Raw genomic sequence first — 26637 nt, 5'->3', positions numbered from 1 at the left:
TTTCAAATATTCAACAGTTGTGCTAATATTGATTTATAAAACAATGTTGACAAATGTTATAGTATTACCTACTATATAGGTCTGTTTCTTTTAGTTCTATGATACATCGTCGTCAATATAGTTTAATTTAATGCAACTGTCATACAAGTGAGAGGTTTAGCTAGCTATAAACCAGGTTTAATCCATAATACATAAGAAGATGCCAGTGTTATCAATTAATTTGACTGCTTTTGATTTTATCATCTGATTAGCAAAATTAGTTTTCCACAATTGTTTCTCGTTTTTCTTTCAGTTGTTTAATGAGGGAGGATAGAACCTTTATACGGAGTACGGGACCGGGTGTTTTTAGGCTCGGGATTTCGGGATTGACCCATTCGGGATCAGGGAATTCTTTTTTCGAATTTTGGGATGTCGGGATTTAAATTTATTTAAATTCTGGACCTCGGGATTTCGTGTTTTTAATCCCGGTTTAATTAAATTCAAACTGTTTTTAGAGTGAAATCCATGGTATTCAATAAATACATAAACACAAGCTTTATTGAGATGTTCAAATCGACTGATTAACAAGATACACACACGCACATGCATGCATTTTTTTTTAATTAACTGTATTTAAACTTAACTATTGTAAAATTTTAGCGATATCTGTAATTTAGTTCTTTTTTTTTTTAGTTCGATCAGGAACATATATACTGTTCCCAGGTTCGATATTACTTTTTTCTCCTAATAGTTCAAAAGAAACAAAGAAAATACATGGTTCTTTCGAAAGCAGATTGTAAGCTTAAATGAACCCCATATTTTAATTTTATTTTTCAATTAAGTATATACAGAGACATATATACATATATATGTCTCTGGTATATATGATAAAGCTTATTTGTAGAAAACCCTTTTAAAAAAAAAATTACACCCGCGAGCCTGCTTAGTTCATTTGTTTCGATTTACCCACTGGTGACTGAAAGTTGAAACAATTTTAATATATCTTCTTGCGATTGTAGCCATATTTGCATGCAATGATAGGCGAGTTGCCAAACACTGGCCAATTGCAAAACAAGAAAGGTAAAAATAGCATTTCCTGTTGTGTACACACCTTATGATGACGTAATTCACAGAAGGTGTTAGAGAAGACAAGTGAAAATTGTGTAATTATCATGATTATACATTTCAAATTCAATTATCACAATATACAACCCCACAGAAACATAATATTCAGTAACTACCGTACAAACAACTTGAATCAAATTATTTATTAACCTAATTACACTGTTTTATAGATTATAGGCTTTCAGAAAACAGAACTAAAAAAAATGAATGAATATTAAAGACGTTAAACGGTTAAAATAGCTATATTTTTTCTTCTATACTACAGGAAACTGGCTTAATAGAAACCCAGTCTTTGTGCTATGTTGATAATTTCATATGTTTACATTAGGTAAAAAAAGAAGAAGAAAAAAAAAAACTGCATTTAAAGGTTCATCTGAGACTAATATAACACTGTTATCATGGTTATAGTAGTCTCAGGGTTCATCTAGACCAGAGACATAATAATATTATAATGTATTATATGTCTCTGTCTAGACTTTACACTTTAACAGATATAATAGCTGTGTTCATATCCTAATTCGATTAATTACAGCGCTAGCGTTCCCTTACAGTTGTCCTCCAGACACTAGCTGGTCAGAGGAGTGATTGTAATTTAACAACTGGATTATTCTGTTTACCCAGGCAATGCCAGGCCGACAGAGTTTGATTAAGATTTCATGTGACTGTTTATTTTTACACCACCTGTCACCGTCACCGTCCTGTGGTGAGGAAAGAAAATGTTTTAAAAAAACACAAAATAAAAACAACTTGTATATATCTATGTATGTGCTATCAGGAGTTAAAACTAATTAAATAGAATTACACAGTTTTGTCTGTATTCAGAGAAAATTTCATGGTTTATAAACATAAACACAGCCATTTTTGTGGAAGTGTATAGATGAACCTTAACAATGTAAATACTTCACATAGACATGATAGATATAGGAAGATGTGGTGTAAGTGCCAATGAGACAACTCTCCATCCAAATAACAATTTAAAGACAATAGACAAAACTTTATTAATAAACCTCAGACACATAGGTATAAAAGTAAACCATTATCATGATTATAGGTCAATGTATGGCCTTCAACATGCATACTGTCCATCAGAACCTTTTTATCAATGTTTACTATAATCCTTGCAATCATGTTTATTGAGTTATATAAATTAATGATTGTCCACTGGACTGCTCATTCATACTTCATTGTAGCAGTCAGGATATTTATAGACCTTATTGCTATTCTAAAATCTGCGCCTCTTGAACTGTTGGCGTCACACAACTATCCCTGATGTTCTTCTCATATATCATGTATATGTTATTATAGTAACACAGGCTCTTTAGATCCTCTAGCATGTCTAGTTTTTTAATATCCCTGCTGAGAGGTGATAATCAGGGAATTTAGTTTTACTCTTACATTGTATGATGGTTGTAACTATAATAGGGTTATCTTCATGATGAATTAGGGTAATAACTCTTGCCAATTGTCGTTATCAGTTATTTTTGGTGCATGAAGATAAAATGTAAACATTGTTTGAAATGATAAAAAAAAACAATAGATTTTAAAAAATCAGGTCAGTGTTGATATTTCTGATTTTGATATTTTTGATCTGTTTACTTATGCTGCTCAGTACGTAGTTGTGGTTCTTCATTGATTGATAAATGATGTAAAAATTTATGTGTTTCTATTTTAAAATTTCTTGATTTACCATCTACATGTGATGGTCATTTCCTTTTTTAAACGTTGATACATTAATTAACTAACTTACCAAAATTGAGGTCAGATTTGATTAACAAGATTCCATCTTGCCATTCTGGAGTACTATATATAGCCATTCTGGAGTACTATATATAGCTAGTAAAGGTCCCTTTTAAGTTGCATCAGTTTGAAATATTTATCATCAAAACTGAGGTAATAATTTCCCTTATGCCGGCTGGCTGCAGTTTTTTTGTCTCATAGTTAAAACAGTGACAATTCAAAATGCAGTGGTCACCAATGCCAACAAAAAGTTTTAACTTACTTCAATCTAACAGCTGAATAGGGAGAAGTGGAGACACAACAGAGGATCAATTTAAAATGCACTATTTTAATCAAATAGAAAAAAGCCAAATTGAATGGTATTTGAATAGTATATATATTAGCAATCTTTTTTTCAGAATAAATGTGAAGGCAAAATATGTAGTATGGGCAATGGACACAGTTTACCTGATCCTGAAAGAGTCTTTAAAAAACTTCATTCACATATTGGTATTATCAAAAGGATAGCACATCTCTCATATGAAGATTTTCTCAAGTCAGTTTTAGAATTAAATGAAATGTAAGTAAATTGTAAAATAGATATTAATCTGTACAAGAAATGAAACATTAAATGAACTAGCTGTTTTACAAGGACATAAAATGATAAAAACAGTCAAAAGTATTTTAAGTGTACTGGCATGATCACACCAACCAGTCGATATTATAATTTTGAAAGTATTGTACAATTGTACAATACGACTCTCTAACATACATTATGATTTGCTGTATGGTCAATTTTTATAGACTCTTATATATAATTTTCTGAATGACCTGTATTTGGTAATAAACATAAATCATGTAAATAATCCGAGCGAATTATGTATTTCCTTCTTTTCCAAAGATCTGATTTGGTTGTTGTCACTCTCATCATTCTGGAGTTATGTCTCTTTATAAGTAAAAAAATGCTGAATTAGCTGTTTCACACTCTTAACTTTATTTATTGTGCCATGCAAAAAAAAATTAGAATTTTTGAAAATTAGATGAAATGGTTTTGTGCAGGAGAAAATTTTACAATTAACTGTAATCACTTTTTTGTTCTTCAATAACATATTGATGATTTTAAATTTAAATGAATGTCTTACATAGTAGATTTTCTTAAGGAGTTTCTTGGGAGTCAAACAAGAAATTGGAAGACTTTATAAGATAAACCATCAGTAAATTATTTTACATAAATACATTGTACTATATATATGTTGTGATGTGTAAATGAAAACAAAACACAATAGAGCATCACAAAAAAATGAACAAGGTGATGAATAATGATATGATATTTGTTTTCCAGAACCTCTTCATTTAGTGACCAGAGAGGTAAACAGTTGAAGTTTTCTGTACAAGATGGTACAGATACCTCAGTGTTCTGGAAGACTACAGTCAGGATATCCTGTAAAAAGGTTTGACACCATCATCCCATTTACATCTCACATTGTACATGTTTACTTCAAAACAATTTAATGGGCTTCGATGGCCAAGTGGTCTCAGTAGTTCTACTACTGTAATCACTAGCCAGTCAATACTGAGGTTATGAGTTAAAAATCCTCTCATGTGGGTTCACTAGATTCCAATCTTAATTCACTAGGATTGTCAGTTTTTCTATTAAAGGTCAGTGGTATTCTCTTGGCAATCCAGCATCCACCACCCATAAAAACTGACTGCCACAATAAAGTCATAAAGTGGCGCTTAAAAGAGAACACCAACAATTAATCAACCAACAAAACAATGTTAGCCATTGGTCATTGTCAGTAAAGAAGGAAACACAATATAGCCACGTTGGTAAAATTGTTGAAAAATATAGGATTAGATTTTACAAAACTAGTGCTCACCTAATTTTGAAATTTGTTCAACATATATTGCTTTATGAGTAGCTAGATTGATTGATTGCTTTAGGGTTAGAATAGTGCTACAATGAATGTTTTTTAGATGCATCACTTATTCATCTCAAATCCTTTTCAAGTTTTGTAAAAAGTCGAGTGTTAACATTGTGTGTTAATTTGTGTCACAACGTTTTTATACGACAGCAAAAATTAAAAAATTTTGGTCATACATAGGTATTACATTGTTGTTGTCGTCGTCAGAGTCATTCAAAGACGGATGGTTTCCAGATAAATATAATGATTTAATCATGTATCTAGATTTTAAATTTTGGGTCCCGTTTTTAAATTTGTCTACATTATGGTCCAAAGGGTCCAAAATAAAACTCAGTTTGATTTTAACAAAAATTAAATTCTTGGGGTTCATTGATATGCTGAATCTAAACATGTATTTAGATTTTTGATTAATGGCCCAGTATTCAAGGTGGTCAAAATCGAGGTCCAAAATTTAACTTTGTTCACTTTGATTTAAAAAAAAAATTGAATATTAAAAAAGAAGATGTGGTATGATTGAAAATGAGACAACTCTGCACCAAAATGACACACACACTGTACAAATGAATATATGGGGTTCTTTGGTTTGTTATATACATGGCCATGGATTGATTCAGCATATCAAAGAATCCCAAGAATTCAATATTTTATGAAATCAAAGTTTATCTTTGGACCCTTTTGACCTCAATGTGGACCAATTTGATAACAGGGCAGAAAAATCAAAAATCTAAATGCATGGTAGCCCTTTTGACCTCAATGTGGACCAATTTGATAACAGGGCAGAAAAATCAAAAATCTAAATGCATGGTTAGAACCATGCATTTAGATTTTTGATTTTTCTGCCCTGTTATCAAAGAACCATGCATTTAGATTTTTGATTTTTCTGCCCTGTTATCAAATTGGTCCACATTGAGGTCAAAAGGGTCCAAAGATAAACTTTGATTTCATAAAATATTGAATTCTTGGGATTCTTTGATATGCTGAATCAATCCATGGCCATGTATTCATGTATTTAGATTTTGGATATTTGACCATAATAGGTAAAATTAATTTATTTTAGTTCATTAGACCACATTCATTCTGTGTCAGAAACCTATGCTGTGTCAACTATTTAATCACAATCCTAATTCAGAACTGTATCAAGCTTAAATATTGTGTCCATACTTGCCCAAAGTGTTCAGGGTTCACCCTCTGGTCATATAAAGCTGCGCCCTGCAGAGCATCTGGTTTGATTGAGTTACCAAGCCTTCAAATTGATATCTTATAAGTGTGTCTTTCTATGTTGTGATGTTATACTATTGTTTCAGAAAAGGGAAAAGATTTGGTACCATTTTAATGTTTAATCCCACTGCAATTTTTTGCACCTGTCCTAAGTCAGGAATCTGATGTTCAGTAGTTGTCGTCTGTTTATGTCACTAATAAATTTTGGGGCCATTTATAGCTTGCTGTTCCATTTGAGCCAAGGCTCTGTGTTGAAGGCCCTACCTTGACCTGCAATGGTTTACTTTTATAAATTATTACTTGGATGGAGTGTTGTCTCATTGGCACTTAGGGTATACCACATCTTCCTATATCTAATATAAAAAGTTTTAAAAAAAAATGAATTATAGAAAATTATCTATCCTTTACTTCAGTCAAATAATTTTTTGTTGGAGTGATTTTTTCTAAAAACATTCTAATTTCCAATATTTATTAGCATTGTTAGATAGTGTTGATATGCCTGTTGTTTTCAGTGTTAGACATCTTCACTTCTCCTTGTGTTTCCAATGTTTTTATTTTTGGAAAATGTTAATGCAGTTTACAGTGCAAGACATTATTTAATACATAATCAGTGTTTGTCATGTTTATACGCCTGACAATTTTATGTGATATATGAACGAAGTTATGCCCCAAAGTCTACCCAAATTATTTTGCCAGGAATTCTACTCAAACCAGTTCTAGGCAGCCTTTAACTTGCAGTGAGGTGAGAGTTGTAGGCTTCACTGTGAATTTGAGACGAAATACAATAATAAAAGCACTGCTTCTTTGCTTTTTGCTGAGAATGTACTGATTTAATGTCATGAATGGATACCTTTATTTGTTTTATTTCTATTATATGTTAACACTAATAAAAGTCAGTTTGGTTAGTTTTATATATTGATAACAAAATCAATGTTTATACTGATACATATATTTACGTTAATTTTCCAGGTTCATGCAATCAGAAATCATATTCTATCAACTCGACTCCTAACCTTAAAACAGTACATAGAAATATACAAGGAAATAACAGAACAAGTATCAGCCTTGCCAACAGATAGAAGTCGTGTGGATATATGTGCTTCAGTCATATTTGAACAGTAGGTATTAAAATATAGATTCATAAATGCCAACTTATTGGGCTCAATTATGTTTAATTCTTGTATGGAAATATTCTGAGGGCAATATTTAGAGTCTATCTATAAAATCTATCAGTTAAATATTTAAATGTTTTCAATATTTTGCTCCAGAAATTTTAATTTCTTATAGATGGACTTAATTATTTTGCATATAGTTTTGGAGGAAAAATGTTTGTCCAACTTTCTGGGTTCTATCAAATTGTTCAGGGCATATGATACAGTTTTGATCCTATATTGAAATTTTTCAGACAATTTGCATAAAGGCTATATTTCGCATGATTAAATCAAATATGTTATAAAAAATATACCTTCATGTGCTACTTTTTGAGTAAAATGAGGTCCAAATTTTAAATATTTGCTAAAAGTTCAGATTTGTGGACGTATTTTTCCTTTCAACAGAAATACATAACTTTTTTGTTTTAAACATGCTGTTTTTTTTTAAATTATTTTGTAAATTCTGTTTTATATAAGTGTCCCTTCAATTTGTTCAATTTACTATTTACGTTTTCATGTAAATTGGCACACATAATCTGTTTACCTAATCAAACCAAGAGGTATTTTAAAACAGTGGGGTCCATGAACTCGTTTTCAACTTAGATGAGTTTGAATGATAAATTATCAGTCGAAAACTGAATCTTATCCCATTAACCCTTTCATGCCGAATGTATCCTTTTGGCACACCCACGCGCATGCCGAATGTATCCTTTTGGCACACCGGTGTAGATGCCGAATGTATCCTTAAGGATACATAGATTTTTATTTTTAGACGGTCACAGTGCAAACAGTAAAAATAATGTTTAAACATGTTTCTTGGCCCCGTTGCTCCATAGATGTTATGATAAACACCAAATGCATTCGATATTTTAGTATCGGGCGTAAAAACACTGTTAAAATATGTCTTTTTCAAAGATTGTTAAGAAAAAAAAACCTCGTGAAAAGAAAATGGCGGAATCATAAACAATCGTGGTCAGGAGTTTCATTTCGAGTTGAAACATTTAGAAAACTTAACCTGCGGTCATGAAAGTCGTTTAACTTGTACAAAAGTAGTGATTGTCCGTATATTTTGGAGTTGTGAGAAAGTTTATATTTGTAAAACAACCTGAAATCAAAACTTTGATTGTCGCCATCAGGTGTACGACTGTAAATTATTATTTCTCGTTGCCGTTTGACAGTCAACCTTTCATTACCAATTGAGTCGGAGTCTTTTATCATCGTTTTAGACACTCTCATGAGTCTGTAGTGCTACGGATTTTATTTCTTTTCATTGAAAGGCTGTACTGCAGTATGTAGGTCGACAAAACGAAAGTCAACTTTCATTAAAATAGAACTGGATATTGACAAAATTAACAGCTGAGTCTATATAAATAGTGCGGTTCATAAACACATGTGTTGTTACATCTCATAGCTTTATTATTTTACATAAAAGTGGTTTCGAAAGATGAGACAATATTCTGCAATCTTATTCGTATTTTGATCGAGTGTAAATTAGTTTCCATGGTGTATCTCGTCTTGTGACAGAGGTTTTTAAAAGTCTTGTTCAGCATACAAAATTTTAAAAGTTGTTTTGAAAAACAATGTTGACAGAGAGTAAAAAAAACCTGAAAGATGCCGAGATGATTATTTTTATGTACAAATTGTTTTCTTTCTCATTTAAAAAAAAAAGAAAAACATTGTCAAAGGGAAGTGAAAAAAAATATATTTGTTTTAGAAGGGAAGGGAAAATTATTTTTTTCAGAATTGGAAAGGGGAAAAAAAAAAAAAAAAAAAATTGTCTCTGCTGAAGGGAAGTGATTTTTTCCCAAAAGTGAAATAACAAAAGGTGTTGTCTGCTGCTTCTGATTAATCTTGAGATGGCATCATTTATTATTGTTAAATAATACTGTTCCTGTATGTTTCTGAAAACAATTACATGTAATAGGGTTAAATTTTTTGTTTTGGAAATTATGAGGAAGAACTCCCCCCCCCCCCCCCCCCCTCATGTTGCACACAAAGTTTATATTAGTATAACAACCTCAAGTAATTTTTATTCACTTTTTGACAAACCATTCAATTAAATAACCCAACAATATAAACAGAAAATAAAAAAAATAGTTTCCATTGTCCTCACTCAGTTTCAAAATCAAAAAATGCATTTTGCAGTAAAACATGTACATGATGTATTTTAATCCCTTTTTGGCACTAGTTTTCAACGACTTGAATCTGTGTGTACATATCATGAGTTTAAATAAAACAGTACTCAGTAGTTGTCTGCATATATTATCTTCTTAAAACACCTCTACTGCATGTGATTAATAATTTAACTATGATGAAAATAAATTTATAAAATATTAATTGGCAGCTTTTGGTATTTATTTGTGCTGCTTCAACAAACAACAGTTGATGTATTTGTCAATTTTATGTTATCTTATACATCCTAAATTGTGACTACATAGTTCAGATTTTAATTTCAACAATTTAAAAAAAAAAATTCACTAGGCTCTTTATCTTGAGATACAGTTGAATATTTTCTTATTTGTAGTACATTTATTTATGCTTTTTATATTATACAACCCCCATGACCCAAATCAAATATGTCATAGTTTGACATTGCGAAAATATCAATTTATGTTAGCAACGTCATTACCTCCCCTGTAACTGTATTGTATGCCCTTAAGTCTTTGAAAACCATGATAGATAAAAAAAAATCTGATTGGTGCAACATTATATAAAATAGAATTTAGAATTGAAGCAGGGAATATGTCAAAGAAACAACATCATGACCAAAGAACAGAAAACAACCCAAGGCCAACAATGGGTCTTCAAAACATCAAGAAAATTCCACACCCTAAGAATGGCTTCAGCTGGCCTCCAGTCAATAATGTTATACTTGTTCAGCTTAATGGACACCACACTAAACTCAAATCCTCTTCTTATATAGGAGTTATTGATTCAAATGAATATTGTCCTGTTTTTGTCTTATATCTTAAAAAACTGTAAAAGATAGGCTCAAACTGTTTAGAAGTACTTTTAAGAAGAATTATAAAAAAAAAATTCTCTTATGGTTGTGACCTGTTATCTATTTCTAGCATGTATTGATATATCTCATATCACACTGTACTGAGTGTGATATAAAAAAGTGATACGGAAATCTGCATCAATTTGATTGGATTATCCAGCATCACAAGTCAAAGTATAACATTTGCATTGGTTATTAGTTGGTTCAATGGTGGCTTTCAAATGTTAAGACAATGTACATTGTGTCCATGGCAATAGACATTGTGATTTTTTCAATAATATACAAAGCACTGGCACATTTCACCTGACAATCTTCTTTTTGTCAACAAATTCTATTATATGAATCAGTAGCATACAAATAGTCTTAAAATGTCTGATTTTAAAGTATTACACTGTAAAAGGACACATGACCTCATACTGGAATGTACAAAAGACTAGATCAACATTTTAGGAATTTCGATTTACACATTTGGAGTATTGACCATAAGAGAAATAGGTTTTCTATTATATGACTTGTGAAAATTAGATATATCCCTTGATATCAACTCTTGTTATTTCATTTAAATAGTAATAATACACGCTCTTTTATTATTATATTGAAAATTGAATAACTCATGTCCATCTAAAGCTAATATCCCTTTCTCACTCTTATGAAACCTGCAAGTATCAGAAGCATGTTTATCTATAACATCAGTAATATTTGTCAGATCAGGAAATGACGCTGAGGAAGAGGAGGAATGTTGCATATGTATGGAAAGTAAACCAGAACTGATACTCCCATGTACACATAGATTCTGTGAACAATGTATAAAGGAATGGTAAGTACTGTGAATTCATTATTATTTGTTGGACACCAATTTTTCGTGGATTTGGTTGGTACAGATAAACCACGAAATTAAATATTCAGCGAAATACAAATTTCCTATATAGGCTTGTAAACACACTATGGCAAAACCAGAACTTGGTTTCCATTCTTCTTAGCTTAGATTGCCTCAACCAACTGGTACGAAACTTATACACAATGCTTATTACCACAAAATACAGATCAGGTATGAATTTTGGTGGGGTCTATTAAACCGTTATACAGTTACGGTGGCCCTTTACAATTGGGCAAATTGCAAAATTTTTCGTTTTTGTTCTCTAACTTTAGTTTGCTTTAAACAAATGGTATGAAAGTTATTCACAATGCTTATTACCACAAAATACAGATCAAATAAGAATTTTTAAAGTGTCAATTTTATTGTTCTAGCGACATATCTCTTTACAAAACTAAAAACTGCTAAATATTTCATTTCCATTCTCTAACTTTAGTTTGCCTCAACCAAATGCTATGAAACTTATACAAAATGCTTCTTACAGCAAAATACAGATCAATTATGAATTTTGGAGGTGTTGCTTTAAACATTCTGGAATTAAGATCCCTTACAATCGGAATAAATTGCTTCGATGAGCGCAACTGGATACAACTGCAGATGTCCAACCCTGAAAAGCTGGGGTCAAAAGGACACAATATTCATGCTTGATACCGGTCTGAATTTGGATTGTAATTAAATTTTTGACACATAATAGGTTTCTGACACAGAATAAGTGTAGTCAAAGAACTGCAAATTGGTTATATGATTTGAATTTATATTCTATTTTTTTGCTTTTGTGTAATACGCTATGCTGTTGAATATTAACCCCCACAAATTTTTTCTTTTCATTTCTGAAATCTGAAATGAGAAATATTGTTCCCCTCTCCAATTTTTTTTCACTTCCCCCTTTAACTTATTTCAAAAATAAGTTCTTTCCCGCAAGAAATGATCAGTATCTAAATTCAAATTTTTAATGGAGTTTGCCATTTAAATACATCATAAAAGTTTTAAAATATAAAATGGCAAACACAGTCATGGCTAAAATTTCTAGTAATTAATAGTAACTGCTAAAAATAAATTGACAGCTAACAACTTCAGGACAATCATCATTTCTTAATTCATAATTTACAAGCAGTGTAAGGGAGGTAACCAAACATTGTTATTTTAAATTGATATTCATTACCTCCCTTACACTGCTTTTAAATTGTCTCAATTGTCCTTTAACCAAAAAAAACCTTGTGTTTCCCCTTTTTTGCCCCTTATACCTAAATGGTTTGAACCATAACCCTCCAAAGTCAATTCTTACCATCCCTTTGTAGTAAGGAAACTGTGGTATAATTTCAGAGAGATGCATATGTTACAGTGAATTTGTTTAATCAGTGATTTTGAAAAATCCCTGGAATAATTAGTGATTATGTAAAATCACTGACAGTGATGTCAGGGATTTTAAAAAATCACTGAAAATATTGCTAGGGGTTTTGTAAAATCTCTGATTAAAGGTTTAATCTTGAGAATAGAAATGTATTTTTCATATTAAATACAAAAAGACCAATGATTTTGAAATATATTTGACTAATAAATAACTAACTTAAAACTATTTTACAGAGATTATAAATGATAATAGAAATTTACTTATTTTTGAATGATGAATATTGTTTTAGTACTTTTTTTTGCATCTCTACATTCGGAAGAACTTCATACATACAAATATTTACTTTTAATTTGATAGATAAAAAATGGAAAAAGTATAAATACTTTATGAAACATGTATCTGGTGGATATGATGAAGTAAGAAATTCAAGTACAAAACAAACTTTTGTTATCTCTACTTATCTGTTGTCTTTTTGTTTTACTATATTATTATTTTGTGGATATGAATGACTTTTATAAGCTGCACATTAATAATACAACTTATTTGCTCTTTATATATTAATTTCCATGTCACGATAAGATATGCATGTAATCGCAATCAGAGAAAATTTCGGGCCAATCATACCAATATTTCGGACCTAATTTCTATTTCAAAAAACAACAGCAGACATTATCTGTTAACAAAACTCTGTTCGTTACCGGTTAATAAGTTAAATAAAATTTTGGAGGATTGCAACACAATTTCATATAGCAGTCCTAAGTATGAAATTGTTCAAATTATTATGGCATATTGTTATTCTAAATTATTTCCCAAAATTGATCGCCCTGAAGATCATAAAAAACATTTTATTAAAATTAAGTATGTCAATAAAGGCTTTGATTTTGTAAATATTGCCGGTATATTTAACGACCATTCTGTTAAGGAACAAATTCCTGGATATTTTGACAATACTGAGCTACCTCTTATTTGTTATATTTACAAGAAATCTACCCGGAAATTTTTGTTTAATTATAGTCAATTGTGTAAAGATGTTAATATCAGTGAAAATACACCTACTTCATGTAATTGCAGTAATTCCGAATATATTTATGGACCCATTTCCCATGTTATAACAGGAGATCTTAACATCGTTCAAGACCGAGAGTTAAAATCATTCCTCAGTAAAGGACCTAAATATCGTCCCCCGTCAATTATTAATTGGAATGAGTGTCGTAATATCATCCACGACTCACTCCATACTTACTGTATGAAATGGATAAAACGGGAAAAAGCTGACAAAAAATCTTTGGACTCTTTTTTTAATTCAGTAATGAAGATAGTTGATATACGTATTCAACATTTTAAAGAACATTTTACTATAAACAATAACAACAATAAACCTATTTCTCGTATCAAACATAAACTAAAAGAACTAGCCAAGGAATTTGTTTTTGTCCCGGCAGATAAAGCTGCTAAAAATATTATTATTGTTTGACGTAAATTTTACATTGAGGTTCTGAAAAAGGAAATCACCAATTCACCAACATTCCAACTGACTCCATTTTCAGAAAACGAAATCTGTAACAAACATAAACTTTTAGGCACCGCTTTACAAGCAGAGCCAAATACAATGAAAGTCCCAACTATGTATTGGCTTCCGAAGCTACACAAAACCCCTTACAAATATAGATTTATTTCGTCTTCAAGCCATTGTTCAACTACTAAATTGTCTATTCTTCTTACCAGCACACTTGGTACAATTAAAAACCTGATAATAAATTGTTCAAATAAGGCCTTCGAAAATAGTGGAATAAATTACTTTTGGAGTGTCAAGAACTCGTTGGAAGTACTTGATAAATTGCATGCTTATATTGGTGATTTTGAATCTGTTCAAAGTTTTGATTTTTCTACCCTGTATACCACATTGCCTCACATTCTCATTAAGAAAAAATTCACACACCTAATTAAATGGGCATTCAAAAAATCAGAATGTGAATATATATGTTCAAACTCTTTTAGGTCATTTTTTAGTAGCAATAAACAAAAAAACTATGTTCATTGGACATGCTTTGATACTATATATGCCCTTGAATTTTTACTAGATAACATTTTTGTTCGCTTTGGGGATTCCGTATATCGTCAGATTATCGGAATTCCAATGGGGACTAACTGTGCACCACTTATTGCGGACCTGTTTTTGTATTGTTATGAGTTACAATTTATGACAAAAATAAGCAAAGACCCATCGAAACAACATCTGATAAACAAATTTAATAATACTTTTAGATATTTGGATGATATTTTGACTCTCAATAATGACGACTTCAGTATGTATATTAATGAAATTTATCCTGTTGAACTTACTTTAAATAAAGCTAATACTAACAATGACCACTGCCCTTTTCTCGATCTTGATATCTATATCACTAATGGAAAGCTGAATACTAAAATTTATGATAAAAGGGATGATTTTTCATTTCCTATCGTTAATTATCCATTTTTAGATGGTGACGTTCCCTTGTCACCATCTTACGGTGTTTATATATCTCAACTTGTACGATTCGCTCGTGTATGTAACAATGTTTTAGATTTTAACGAGAGAAATTTATGTATTACTGAAAAATTATTACACCAGGGTTTTCGATATCACAAACTAGTCAAAACATTTACTAAATTTTATCATCGGTATAAAGACATCATTCGTAAATATAGCTCAACATGCAAACTTCTAATACGTTCAGGTATTTCACATCCAATTTTTTATGGTAATATTCTTTATAAAGCACAAAGGTGTCAGTATTCACCTCAGAAACTTACAAAACCTTTGAATAGACTTATTAAGAAGGGATATAATTACGATACTGTTGTCAAGTCATTAAAGATTGCATATTTTGGCGTTAATATTGAGTCACTCAAAGGTCTTTGCATCGGAACTAAACACATTTATTCTAAAAACAGTTGTTGGCATGACACGGGTTATGTTCTTCTCATATATGTTATGATGGTATGATACTAAACCCCTAAGGGGAAGGATTGTGCCTGATGTTCATATGATGAAATCATAATCTTTCAGTCAGTTTAGTTGAAGTCTGGAGCTGGCATGTCAGTTAACTGCTAGTAGTCTGTTGTTATTTATGTATTATTGTCATTTTGTTTATTTTCTTTGGTTACATCTTCTGACATCAGACTCGGATTTCTCTTGAACTGAATTTTAATGTGCGTATTGTTATGCGTTTACTTTACTACATTGGTTAGAGGTATAGGGGGAGGGTTGAGATCTCACAAACATGTTTAACCCCGCTGCATTTTTGCGCCTGTCCCAAGTCAGGAGCCTCTGGCCTTTGTTAGTCTTGTATTATTTTAATTTTAGTTTCTTGTGTACAATTTGGAAATTAGTATGGCGTTCATTATCACTGGACTAGTATATATTTGTTTAGGGGCCAGCTGAAGGACGCCACGGGTGCGGGAATTTCTCGCTACATTGAAGACCTGTTGGTGACCCTCTGCTGTTGTTTTTTATTTGGGCGGGTTGTTGTCTCTTTGACACATTCCCCATTTCCATTCTCAATTTTATGTAATATTTGCCAATGGATCATTGTGACATAGCTTAAACAAATACATGTCAAACTCTTTCCATATGTGTTTCTCACCCCCCCTACCCCCTTCTTAACTTAATTTGGGAAAAATTGATTTACCTATATGGATATATGTAAAATCGATTTTAGATTAACAAAACTTGCAGCAATGAACAAGCCAAAAAATAAAGAACTTATATTGTTTCTTTTCTGTGGGCTTTTAGTAAAAGGTTTAAAAATTGGTTCCATATGTTACATTTTAATGTTTCCCTCGATTATTGAAATGACTTTTTTGCTCTTGTTGTAAATACTGATTTTTCTACAGTTTGTCATTTGTTAAGGGCATACGATACAGTAGAGATCTCTGGTTGATTTTTTCCTAAAATTTTGATAGTAGGTCAATTTTAATGTGTACTTTCCAAATATGAAAAGAAAAAAGTACCTTCATGACTTACTTTTTGAGATAATTTGGATTGAAATTTGCATATTTGGGAGAAAATTCCAGAAAATCCATAAATAATGACTTTTAAAGAAAGTAACAATACTTTTGAACAAAAAGTCATAACTTAACCGGGTTTTTTTGTAAAACGTTCCCTTGATCCATGGCATCTACATCACATGCTGAAACAAGTTAAAGGTTAAACCAAATTATCATTTTCCGGAATAAGATTGATATATGCAAAATTAAGAAATTGATAAAATTGAGAATGGAAATGTGGAATGTGCCAAAGAGACAACAACCCGACCATTGAAAAAAACAACAGCAAAAGGTCACCAACAGGTCTTCAATGTAGCGAAAAAAATCCTGCACCCGGAGGCGTCCTTCAGCTGGCCCCTAAACATATATATACTAGTTCAGTGATAATGAACTCCATACTAATTTCCAAATTGTACACAAGAAACTAAAATTAAAATAATACAAGACTAACAAAGGCCAGAGGCTCCTGACTTGGGACAGTCGCAAAAATGCGGCGGGGTTAAACATGTTTGTGAGATCTCAACCCTCCCCCTATACCTCTAGCCAATGTAGAAAAGTAAACGCATAACAATACGCACATTAAAATTCAGTCCAAGAGAAGTCCGAGTCTGATGTCAGAAGATGTATTCAAAGAAAATAAACAAAATGACAATAATACATAAATAACAACAGACTAGTACTAGCAGTTAACTGACATGCCAGCTCCAGACTTCAATTTAACTGACTGAAAGATTATGATTTCATCATATGAACATCAGGCACAATCCTTCCTGTTAGGGGTTTAGTATCATACCATCATAACATATATGAGAAGAACATAACCCGTGTCATGCCAACAACTGGTTTTTGAATAAATGTGTTTAGTTCTGATGCAAAGACCCTATAAGTGAATCAATATTGACTCCAAAATAAGCAATCTTTAATGACCTGACAACAGTATCGTAACTATATCCCTTCTTAATAAGTCTATTCAAAGATTTTGTAAGTTTTTGAGGTGAATACTGACACCTTTGTGCTTTATAAAGAATATTACCATAAAAAATTGGATGTGAAATACCTGAATGTATAAGAAGTCTGCATGTTGAGCTATATTTACGAATGATGTCCTTATACCTATGATAAAATTTAGTAAATGTTTTAACTAGTTTGTGATACCAAAAACCCTGGTGTAATAATTTTTCAGTAATACATAAATTTCTCTCGTTAAAATCTAAAACATTGTTACATACACGAGCGAATCGTACAAGTTGAGATATATAAACACCGTAAGATGGTGACAAGGGAACGTCACCATCTAAAAATGGATAATTAACATTAGGAAATGAAAAATCATCTCTTTTATCATAAATTTCAGTATTCAGCTTTCTGTTAGTGATATAGATATCAAGATCGAGGAAAGGACAGTGGTCATTGTTAGTATTAGCTTTATTTAAAGTAAGTTCAGCAGGATAAATTTCTTTAATATATATACTGAAGTCGTCATTATTGAGAGCCAAAATATCATCCAAATATCTAAAAGTATTATTAAATTTGTTTATCAGATGTTGTTTCGATGGGTCTTTGCTTATTTTTGTCATAAATTGTAACTCATAGCAATACAAAAACAGGTCCGCAATAAGTGGTGCACAGTTAGTCCCCATTGGAATTCCGATAATCTGACGATATACGGAATTCCCAAAGCAAACAAAAATGTTATCTAGTAAAAATTCAAGGGCATATATAGTATCAAAGCATGTCCAATTGACATAGTTTTTTTGTTTATTGCTACTAAAAAATTACCATAAAGAGTTTGAACATATATATTCACATTCTGACTTTTTAAATGCCCATTTAATTAGGTGTGTGAATTTTTTCTTAATGAGAATGTGAGGCAATGTGGTATACAGGGTAGAAAAATCAAAACTTTGAACAGATCAAAATCACCAATATAAGCATGCAATTTATCAAGTACTTCCAACGAGTTCTTGACACTCCAAAAGTGATTAATTCCACTATTTTCGAAGGCCTTATTTGAACAATTTATTATCAGATTTTTAATTGTACCAAGTGTGCTGGTAAGAAGAATAGACAATTTAGTAGTGGAACAATGGCTTGAAGACGAAATAAATCTATATTTGTAAGGTATTTTGTGTAGCTTCGGAAGCCAGTACATAGTTGGGACTTTCATTGTATTTGGCTCTGTTTGTAAAGCGGTAGCTAAAAGTTTATGTTTGTTACAGATGTCGTTTTCTGAAAATGGAGTCAGTTGGAATGTTGGTGAATTGGTGATTTTTTTTTTCAGAACCTCAATGTAAAATTTACGTCAAAACAATAATAAGTTATTAGCAGCTTTATCTGCCGGGACAAAACAAATTTCATGGCTATAGTTCTTTTAGTTTATGTTTGATACGAGAAATAGGTTTTTTGTGGTTATTGTTAATAGTAAAATGTTCTTTAAAATGTTGAATACGTATATCAACTATCTTCATTACTGAATTAAAAAAAGAGTCCAAAGATTTTTTGTCAGCTTTTTCCCGTTTTATCCATTTCATACAGTAAGTATGGAGTGAGTCGTGGATGATATTACGACACTCATTCCAATTGATAATTGACGGGGGACGATATTTAGGTCCTTTACTGAGAAATGATTTTAAATCTCGGTCTTGAACGATGTTAAGATCTCCTGTTATAACATGGGAAATGGGTCCATAAATATATTCGGAGGTACTACAAAATAGGACGTAGGTGTATTTTCAATGATATTAACATCTTTACACAGTTGGCTATAATTAAACACAAATTTCCGGGTAGATTTCTTGTAAATATAACAAATAAGAGGTAGCTCAGTATTGTCAAAATATCCAGGAATTTGTTCTTTAACAGAATGGTCGTTAAATATACCGGCAATATTTACAAAATCAAAACCTTTATTGACATACTTTATTTTAATAAAAAAAAAAATTATGATCTTCAGGGCGATCAATTTTGGGAAATAGTTTAGAATAACAATATGCCATAATAATTTGAACAATTTCATACTTAGGACTGCTATATGAAATTGTGTTGCAATCCTCCAAAATTCTATTTAACTTATTAACCGGTAATGAACAGAGTTTTGTTAACAGATAATGTTTTCCGTTGTTTTGTGAAATAGAAATTAGGTCCGAAATATTGGTATGATTAGTCCGAAATTTTCTTTGAATGCGATTTGTTCTACGGCTGTGAGAACGTTTTTTACGAACAGTTTTAGAAACTATATCCAAAATGTTAACAGAATCGGTTCTAGATGTATTACCAATTCCCATGATATTATCATTAAGACCGAGAGGGTAGACTGTTTGTGATTTTTTAATCCAATTTAATTCAATTATTTTCCGTGATCGTACAAACTTTGAATGAGATTCACCAGTCTGCTTATTTACTACTTTTAAAGGTTGAACTGCTAAATATTTAAAAGGATGGTTGTGCTTCTTAAGGTGTTGGTAAATGATACTTTTGAATTTATTGGGTCTTTTAAAATGATACAGATGTTCTTGAGTGCGTTTAGATAAATATCGTCCAGTTTCTCCTAAGTACTGAATACCACATCCCGGTTTGTTTCATGTGAGTAAATAAATAATACTGTTTGTTTTTCAAGTTATATCAGTTTCAAAATTCAAAGAAAATGTGCGACCATTAACCGTGGACCTTACCGTATTGTTGGTGGAAAGACGGGGACATGTAAGTCATTTTTTGGCATGACACTTATCGATAGAAGGTTTTAACCACGATTTTTATTGTTAAAAATGTTAGCGATGGTAGTTTTTTTAGATAACTGATTTTGAAGATTGAGACGTGTAGATACCCTTTGAACAAGTTTAGTGTTTAATATTTTTCCATTTCTAAGCTTCATAATTGTTTTTTGGTAGTGAATTATATTGTAAAGGAGCAAAGACTGGCGTCCAGAATATGAACCAGCATACAATAATTGGAGCTATGTAAAATTGATTAATCTGTTCGGCTAAAAATGTCAAACGCTATCAGTATTAATTACCCGAAAAAGATATTTTTGCGTCTTTTCGGAAGTGCAGATAAAAATTGATCGTTGATTTTTTTCTTGAAATTTTGGTGGAGTGTTCTTGAAACAGTACTTGATTGATTGCAAAAGAAAAAAATATGGGTCCATGTGCTTTATAATTTTTTCATTAAAAGCTATATACCTTTATTTTTTACGACGTCTGTCAGTATGGCGCTAAATTACGTTATAAAAAAGTTGTAATCGCACCAACGTCGTGTTATCATTCCCGCCGTACACGACTATGCTGTCAAGTATATGAAGATGTTTTCCAAAGCGTTGATACTTATCATAAAAATTCATAAGATGCTTATTCATAAAATCGCTAAACATTTGTGCTAAACATGAGGCTAAACATTTACGAAACGGAATTTAGACAGGAACCTTTTCATAATAAAAAAAAGGATATAAAAAGGATCCCAGCAGATTACTTTGTCAGATGTACGGCAAAACAGAAAAATCGTATAGAATATATACAGGTGCAGCTCTGTCCGACATTAGTTTTAAATTGCTTCATGTACCGAAAGAGGATAGCCAACATTAGTGCAAAGGCCCTGACATGGCAAAATGTGAACCAACTATAAATCAAGTGAGGTGATACTATTAATTAACAACCGTATAACCTTCAACAATGACAAAACCTGTCAGCTTTAAAAGGCCCCAAAGTACTTGGATTTTTTTTCTTTTTACATTCAAAAGATAATCATCTTTCAAATTTAGATTATAAAGAGTACTTCTTGTTCTATAGTTTGAGCTGTTTTGTGCAATTTCATGTCATAATTGCCTCAGTCGACTGAAAATGAAGTTATAGTATAACATTTCATAGGAAGTACAGCAGCTAGTATTAGAGAATAATATTCAAGGATGTATTTATCAATAGATAATTTGCATTACCTTTCATACGGCGTAACTGTATGAATATTGACATACTTGTTTGTTTAGAAGTAGAGCTATATTGAAAATACTTCATTTGTTCTTCTGTCTGATCATCTAACTATAATTGTGTTACTTTTCTCAGAAACAACGCTACTGCATGACTTCATATTTGCTCATCAGCTTGACAGCGACAAGTTTTAACATGTGTATACTTTTTGATCTCATCTGTCTGTCTGTCTGTCTGCAATTAGTGTACATTTGTCGATACTTCAAATTATATCTCTCAATACATTGAAGTATACAAAAGGGAGATACTTATACAAATAAGAAGACATGGTATGATTACCAATGAGGCAAATCTCAACCAGAGACCAAGAGACCAGATTATTGACTTCATTATCAATGAATAAAAATAAATGTTCTTGTCATGAAAAATATTGCACAGCTGTACCCCACACCGTAGTAATGACTTTTGTGTATTGATTTCAAATCTTCCAACACTAGACACGATTCGGCCGCCCTACGCGCCATATATTTTGTTAAATTAAATATTTGCCGTTGGACGTTAAGCAGCTATTAATAGATATAGGAAGATGTGGTATGAGTGGCAATGAGACAACTCTCAATCCAGATAACAATTTATAAAAGTAAACCATTATAGGTCAAGTTACTGCCTTCAACACGGATCCTTGGCTCACACCAAACAGCAAGCTATAAAGGGCCCTAAAAATTACTAGTGTAAAACCATTCAAACGGGAAAACCAACGGTCCAATCTATATAAAATCTATACTCATAATTAGCTATTGCAGTTTTTGGTCATGTTTGTGCTGATATAAAAAATAGCACGTCTTTTTGTTCCGTAATATGTCTTATTTGTTAAAATGTTATTCAGCATGTTACAGTTTAAGCAACGAATAGTAGGATTGCTCTAAAATCTGCAATTTTTCTTTCTCTTAGTAAGTTGAGCAGATTCCGTTTGGCCGAACAGTTTTGGCAGTTATTCAGTGCTTTTGCCAGACTAAAAAGCTTGACAATTTTTATTCCGTCTTTCCATGTTATACTGTCAGAACTCTGTTCTGTGTCTTTTACCTTTTCTTTAATTTGTCTTGCAAAGTTGTATTTGATTTATTTTTGTTCATCTCCAGTATTTCCTTTGATCTCACTGCTCTTCAGTGGATTTGGCCATCTTTTAGAAACGACATAGCCGCTTTTAAAGCAGGTACTTTTTTGAAATTCGCGCAACCTGATTATGACGTCAGTGAATATTCCGCAATATATCACTTCATTTAAAGCGACGTCGCGAAATGTTAATGTTCTTATTAGAAACATCGCGAAATTACAACATTCTTGTTACCATCGTCTCGAAAACAACACGAAAAGTTTTGAAAACATTATTTTCTGCCCCTGCTACTGTATAATATTTCCTTAAGGGGAAATTGCTCACTAAGTAAAAACTTAACCTCAAACTTGTTGAATGTTACTGCTGTTAAAGAAATTTTAATCAAAAATAATTATTTCTTTCACAAATTCACTGAATTCAATCAGGGAATCTGTAAAATAAATCTTAATTCATTCAGTGATTTTATAAAATCCCTGGTCATAATCAGGGATTTTATAAAATCACTAATTAGTTCAGTAATTATACAAAATCCCTGAAGTTTCAGGGATTTTACAAAACACTGATTTTACAAATTTGCTGCAACACATACACTTGAACACAAGTTATTGTCTGGAAACTACAAAATGCATTTTTGGGCCCCTTTTTTTACCCCTGATTCCTAAACAGTTGGGACCAGAACCCTAAATCAATCATAATCTTTCTTTAGTGGTTATAAACCTTGTGTTTAAATATTATTGATTTCTACATACTTATACTAAAGTTATTATCAGGAAACCATTTGTCTTCCGATGACAACAACATGATCGATACCAATATACGACCAAATTTTTTTTAATTAATGCGGTGGTATAAAAATAGCTGAATTTTTTATACATAGTACTTTTACTTATGTTTTTTCTATACAGGAATGTTACAAGTAAGACTTGTCCAATCTGTAGAGAAAGAGTAAACAGTGTGGAAGATACTTGGGTATTAACAGAAAAACCAGATACAACAGAATATGAAAAAGATGTGAAAGGTTACCTGGTCAGTCTGGCAGACAGAAAAGATTCCTGATGACGTTGGATACTGCTGAATACTTATTGTGATAAACAGTAGATTTTGTGTGTGTTAGAGATGTTACATTTGAAGGGTAATATTGTGTCTGATTGTATTTAATCAATTTACCAGTTACCAAAAGACTATTGTTATTCAATTAACTGATTTATTAATGGTCTTCCAACTAGCAAAAGTTTGCTGACTGCACTTATTTAGAAATAAAAAGATATCAGACGCAAAGCTATTTATGATGTACTATGATTAAATCCAAATATAAGAAATAAAAGATATGATACATTAGTTAGAGCCATTGCATAACAAGAAACTTTTGAGTCATTGTTGCTTGCATTAATTATTTTCTTACATTGACAGATTCCTAATTATATGCCCATTTATGGGATGTATTATGGTATACAGTTGTCCGCCCGTCGTCAACATGTGGAACATTAACTCCCTTTCTATTTTTATAAATTTTAGATTTTACATTTCTGAGTTGCAGGGTTTCATTCATGAAAATGGGGTGGATTTTCCAGTTTTCGGACAATAACTCAAAAATGCTTTTAGCAATTCTCATGAACCTTTGGTGAATTGTTTATATCTATTGATGTATGCTCCTGTTGGATTTTTCATAAATTTCAAATATGACATTTAGAAGTAATTAGACCTCATTCTTTGAAAATGTGAATGACTTATTATGCTCATGGCACAGCTGTTTATTTTTATCTTCCTTTCCAAACACAGTACAAATATGAATAAAATTTCCCATAAGGCCAATTAAAATTAATTGATAGATTTTCATCCCCGCCCGCCCCTCTGAAATCTTCCCGCCCTGATTTTTTTTATTTTTGAAAAAATTACGATTTCCGGATTTTGTTCATTTCCGTTACCGGTAACCGGCGATATTTCGTTTCGTGTAAAACTTCCTGTTTTAAATTTCGGTTTTCGTATTTACTTAGAGTATTCTAACTGGATGATTAAGTCGATATATTCTGCTGATCTATGATCACAACATCATTTACCGAGAATACATTAAAAGATTGATTATGAGAAGGGTGTGAAATATTCGCTGTGTCCAAGAACGCAAATCGCCGTACACTCATGATGTCACAAATGACAAATGTTTGCGAGTAAAACACCTTGGATTTATTTTATTTATACAATGACTTTCAAGAAATTTGGACTGTGAAGGAAACCCAAAAGCGTCAGAATCGTGGAACACATTTGACTGGAATAAAGAAATTGACACAAGCATGAACTTTTTAGATTTATGACCGTATATATGGAACCCGTATATATTGAGTTCAGAAAATCGACAAACAGACGCATTTTTAATTTATTAATTTACAGCAAGCTCTTAGAAATAAATTTATCCATGCCTTTCGTATTATTTTTTTTGTAAAAAAAAAACCCAGCAAACATCCTCTGTCACAATACCCACGATAGAGTCATTATTTAAACAACTCTGTTCTACATTGTAATTATACATTGTATTTGCATCTTGCATATTAAGGACCAATACTATTATTTCAACACTGTTTGAGTTTTCATTTTATTCTGTACTTATCGTGCTCGTGTTGCATACCAATGGATTTACTTCATTTTATTCGGACAACAAAACATAGCTTAGAAAGCAAAATATATTTCATAAAGGTAGTCCAACTGAATAGAGCATTTCCTCACATTTTTGCTGTTTACTATAAAATAGGTTTCTAAAGCGGAAATTACATGTAGAACAGTGGTGGCCATTCAGAGATATATACTTGAATACGAATTTGAAAAAGCGGCACCAGCATATGGAGTAAATGTGTCTCAATATTGATACGTTACTATCTATAGAGCTAGCTTAAAGTACATGTACGCTGATTTTGTTGAACGTGGAATACTGCTTTCTCAAAAGTTGCTAAGACAGGGCTATGAATCATCAAATTAAGGTCATCAATCAATTGTATGGTTGTCATCATGAGCTGATTGGCCATTATGACAAAAGTGTGTCAGAAATCATATCTCAGTGATATTCTTCCTCAGTCATAACAAACTTCCATCCTTGAATACCGAACTGAACAAATAAATAACATGACGGGTGCTGTATACGGTACAGGAAATGCTTACCTTTCTGGAGCACCTGATTTCATTCCTGGGTTTTAGTGGAGTTTGTGTTGTTTCCTACTTATTATTTGTAACTGTTGGTGCAAATGTCTTTTGGTTTTATGAGTCTTTGGTTACTCCTTGGTTTTGATTGTAATTGTCTTATACATGATACCTAATGGATGTATTTACATGATATAAGCTTATTATTACACTTGCATATATGATCGAATAACACGTGACAAGAAGATTTCATATGAAATAAAATTTAAAAAATAAAATCCTCCCACCCGCCCAATTTTGTTCAAAAATTTGGATGAAAATCTACTAATTAATTTTAGTTGGCCTAATTTATAGCAATAATTTAGTTTTTGTAAATAAAACTAGTTAGTCATACTCTATATACTCCAGAGTGTTGGTATACAAAGTTAATTACAAGGGTGGATCCAGCCATCTTAAAAAGGGGAGGGGTCCAACCATATGTCCCCATTTAAATGCATTGATAGTCTAAAAAAAAGGGCGGGGGTTCCAGGGGCCGGATCTGCCACTGATTTTATCTGTTATATTCCATCGGTTGAAGCTTGTTTTAGTTAAAACATTAAGCATTAACAAAACAATTGTGAAATTGTATAGATAAAACCATGAAATGAGGCTTTTTGATATATTACTGATCATCATATGATAGGTGATTTAGCCTTTATTTCTATACACAATCTTGTTCTAACTTGGCATATATAATTGCTTGATTTCAGACTTATGTCTATTGTCATGAATTTTCCCCAAAAAAGATTTTCTGAAATTAACAGACTAATTTAAACAAAGTAATTTACCTAGATGATCACCATACATTTTTGGTTACTGTACCTCAGCTATAGATTTGGACAATTATTTGTGTTAAAATTGTCTATTTTATGTGTTCACTTGATGTATCATGTATGTTACTTACAGGAATATAGCTCATTTTTTGCATAGACTATAACAACGATCCATATTCTTTTATTATATACAAGTATACTAAGAAGAAATTCAAATTTTTCTTAGATTTTCAAATATTCTACAAATTAATTTACAGTTTGACGAGTTTAATGACAGTTATTTCATGTAGTTCATTA

The 26637-nt window shown here is 31.6% G+C and overlaps 1 protein-coding gene across 1 annotated transcript; it reads left to right on the top strand.

Annotated features, from left to right (window-relative positions):
* The first annotated feature begins 1065 nt into the window (after positions 1-1065).
* Positions 1066-23684, top strand: LOC143083785 (RING finger protein 141-like). Its single transcript, XM_076260127.1, has 6 exons — positions 1066-1142; positions 3240-3400; positions 4163-4271; positions 6933-7081; positions 10822-10932; positions 23308-23684. Exons 2-6 carry the CDS (start codon positions 3267-3269, stop codon positions 23456-23458), a joined length of 654 nt encoding a protein of 217 aa, XP_076116242.1. The 5' UTR covers positions 1066-1142; positions 3240-3266; the 3' UTR covers positions 23459-23684.
* Positions 23685-26637: the final 2953 nt, after the last annotated feature.

This window comes from Mytilus galloprovincialis, chromosome 7 (genome assembly GCF_965363235.1).
Source record: "Mytilus galloprovincialis chromosome 7, xbMytGall1.hap1.1, whole genome shotgun sequence".
NCBI lineage: Eukaryota > Metazoa > Mollusca > Bivalvia > Mytilida > Mytilidae > Mytilus > Mytilus galloprovincialis.
The sequence above is the reverse complement of the archived record's forward strand: the minus strand, read 5'-3'. Positions and strand labels throughout refer to the sequence as shown.

What these genes read in the sequence shown, in the direction of transcription:
- LOC143083785 (XM_076260127.1), top strand. Translation starts at nt 3,267, where the DNA reads ATGGGCAATGGACACAGTTTACCTGATCCTGAAAGAGTCTTTAAAAAA. An exon ending in GCTTCAGTCATATTTGAACA is followed by an intron (nt 7,082 to 10,821) that starts GTAGGTATTAAA and finishes AATATTTGTCAG; the next exon opens with ATCAGGAAATGACGCTGAGG. An exon ending in GAACAATGTATAAAGGAATG is followed by an intron (nt 10,933 to 23,307) that starts GTAAGTACTGTG and finishes TTTTCTATACAG; the next exon opens with GAATGTTACAAGTAAGACTT.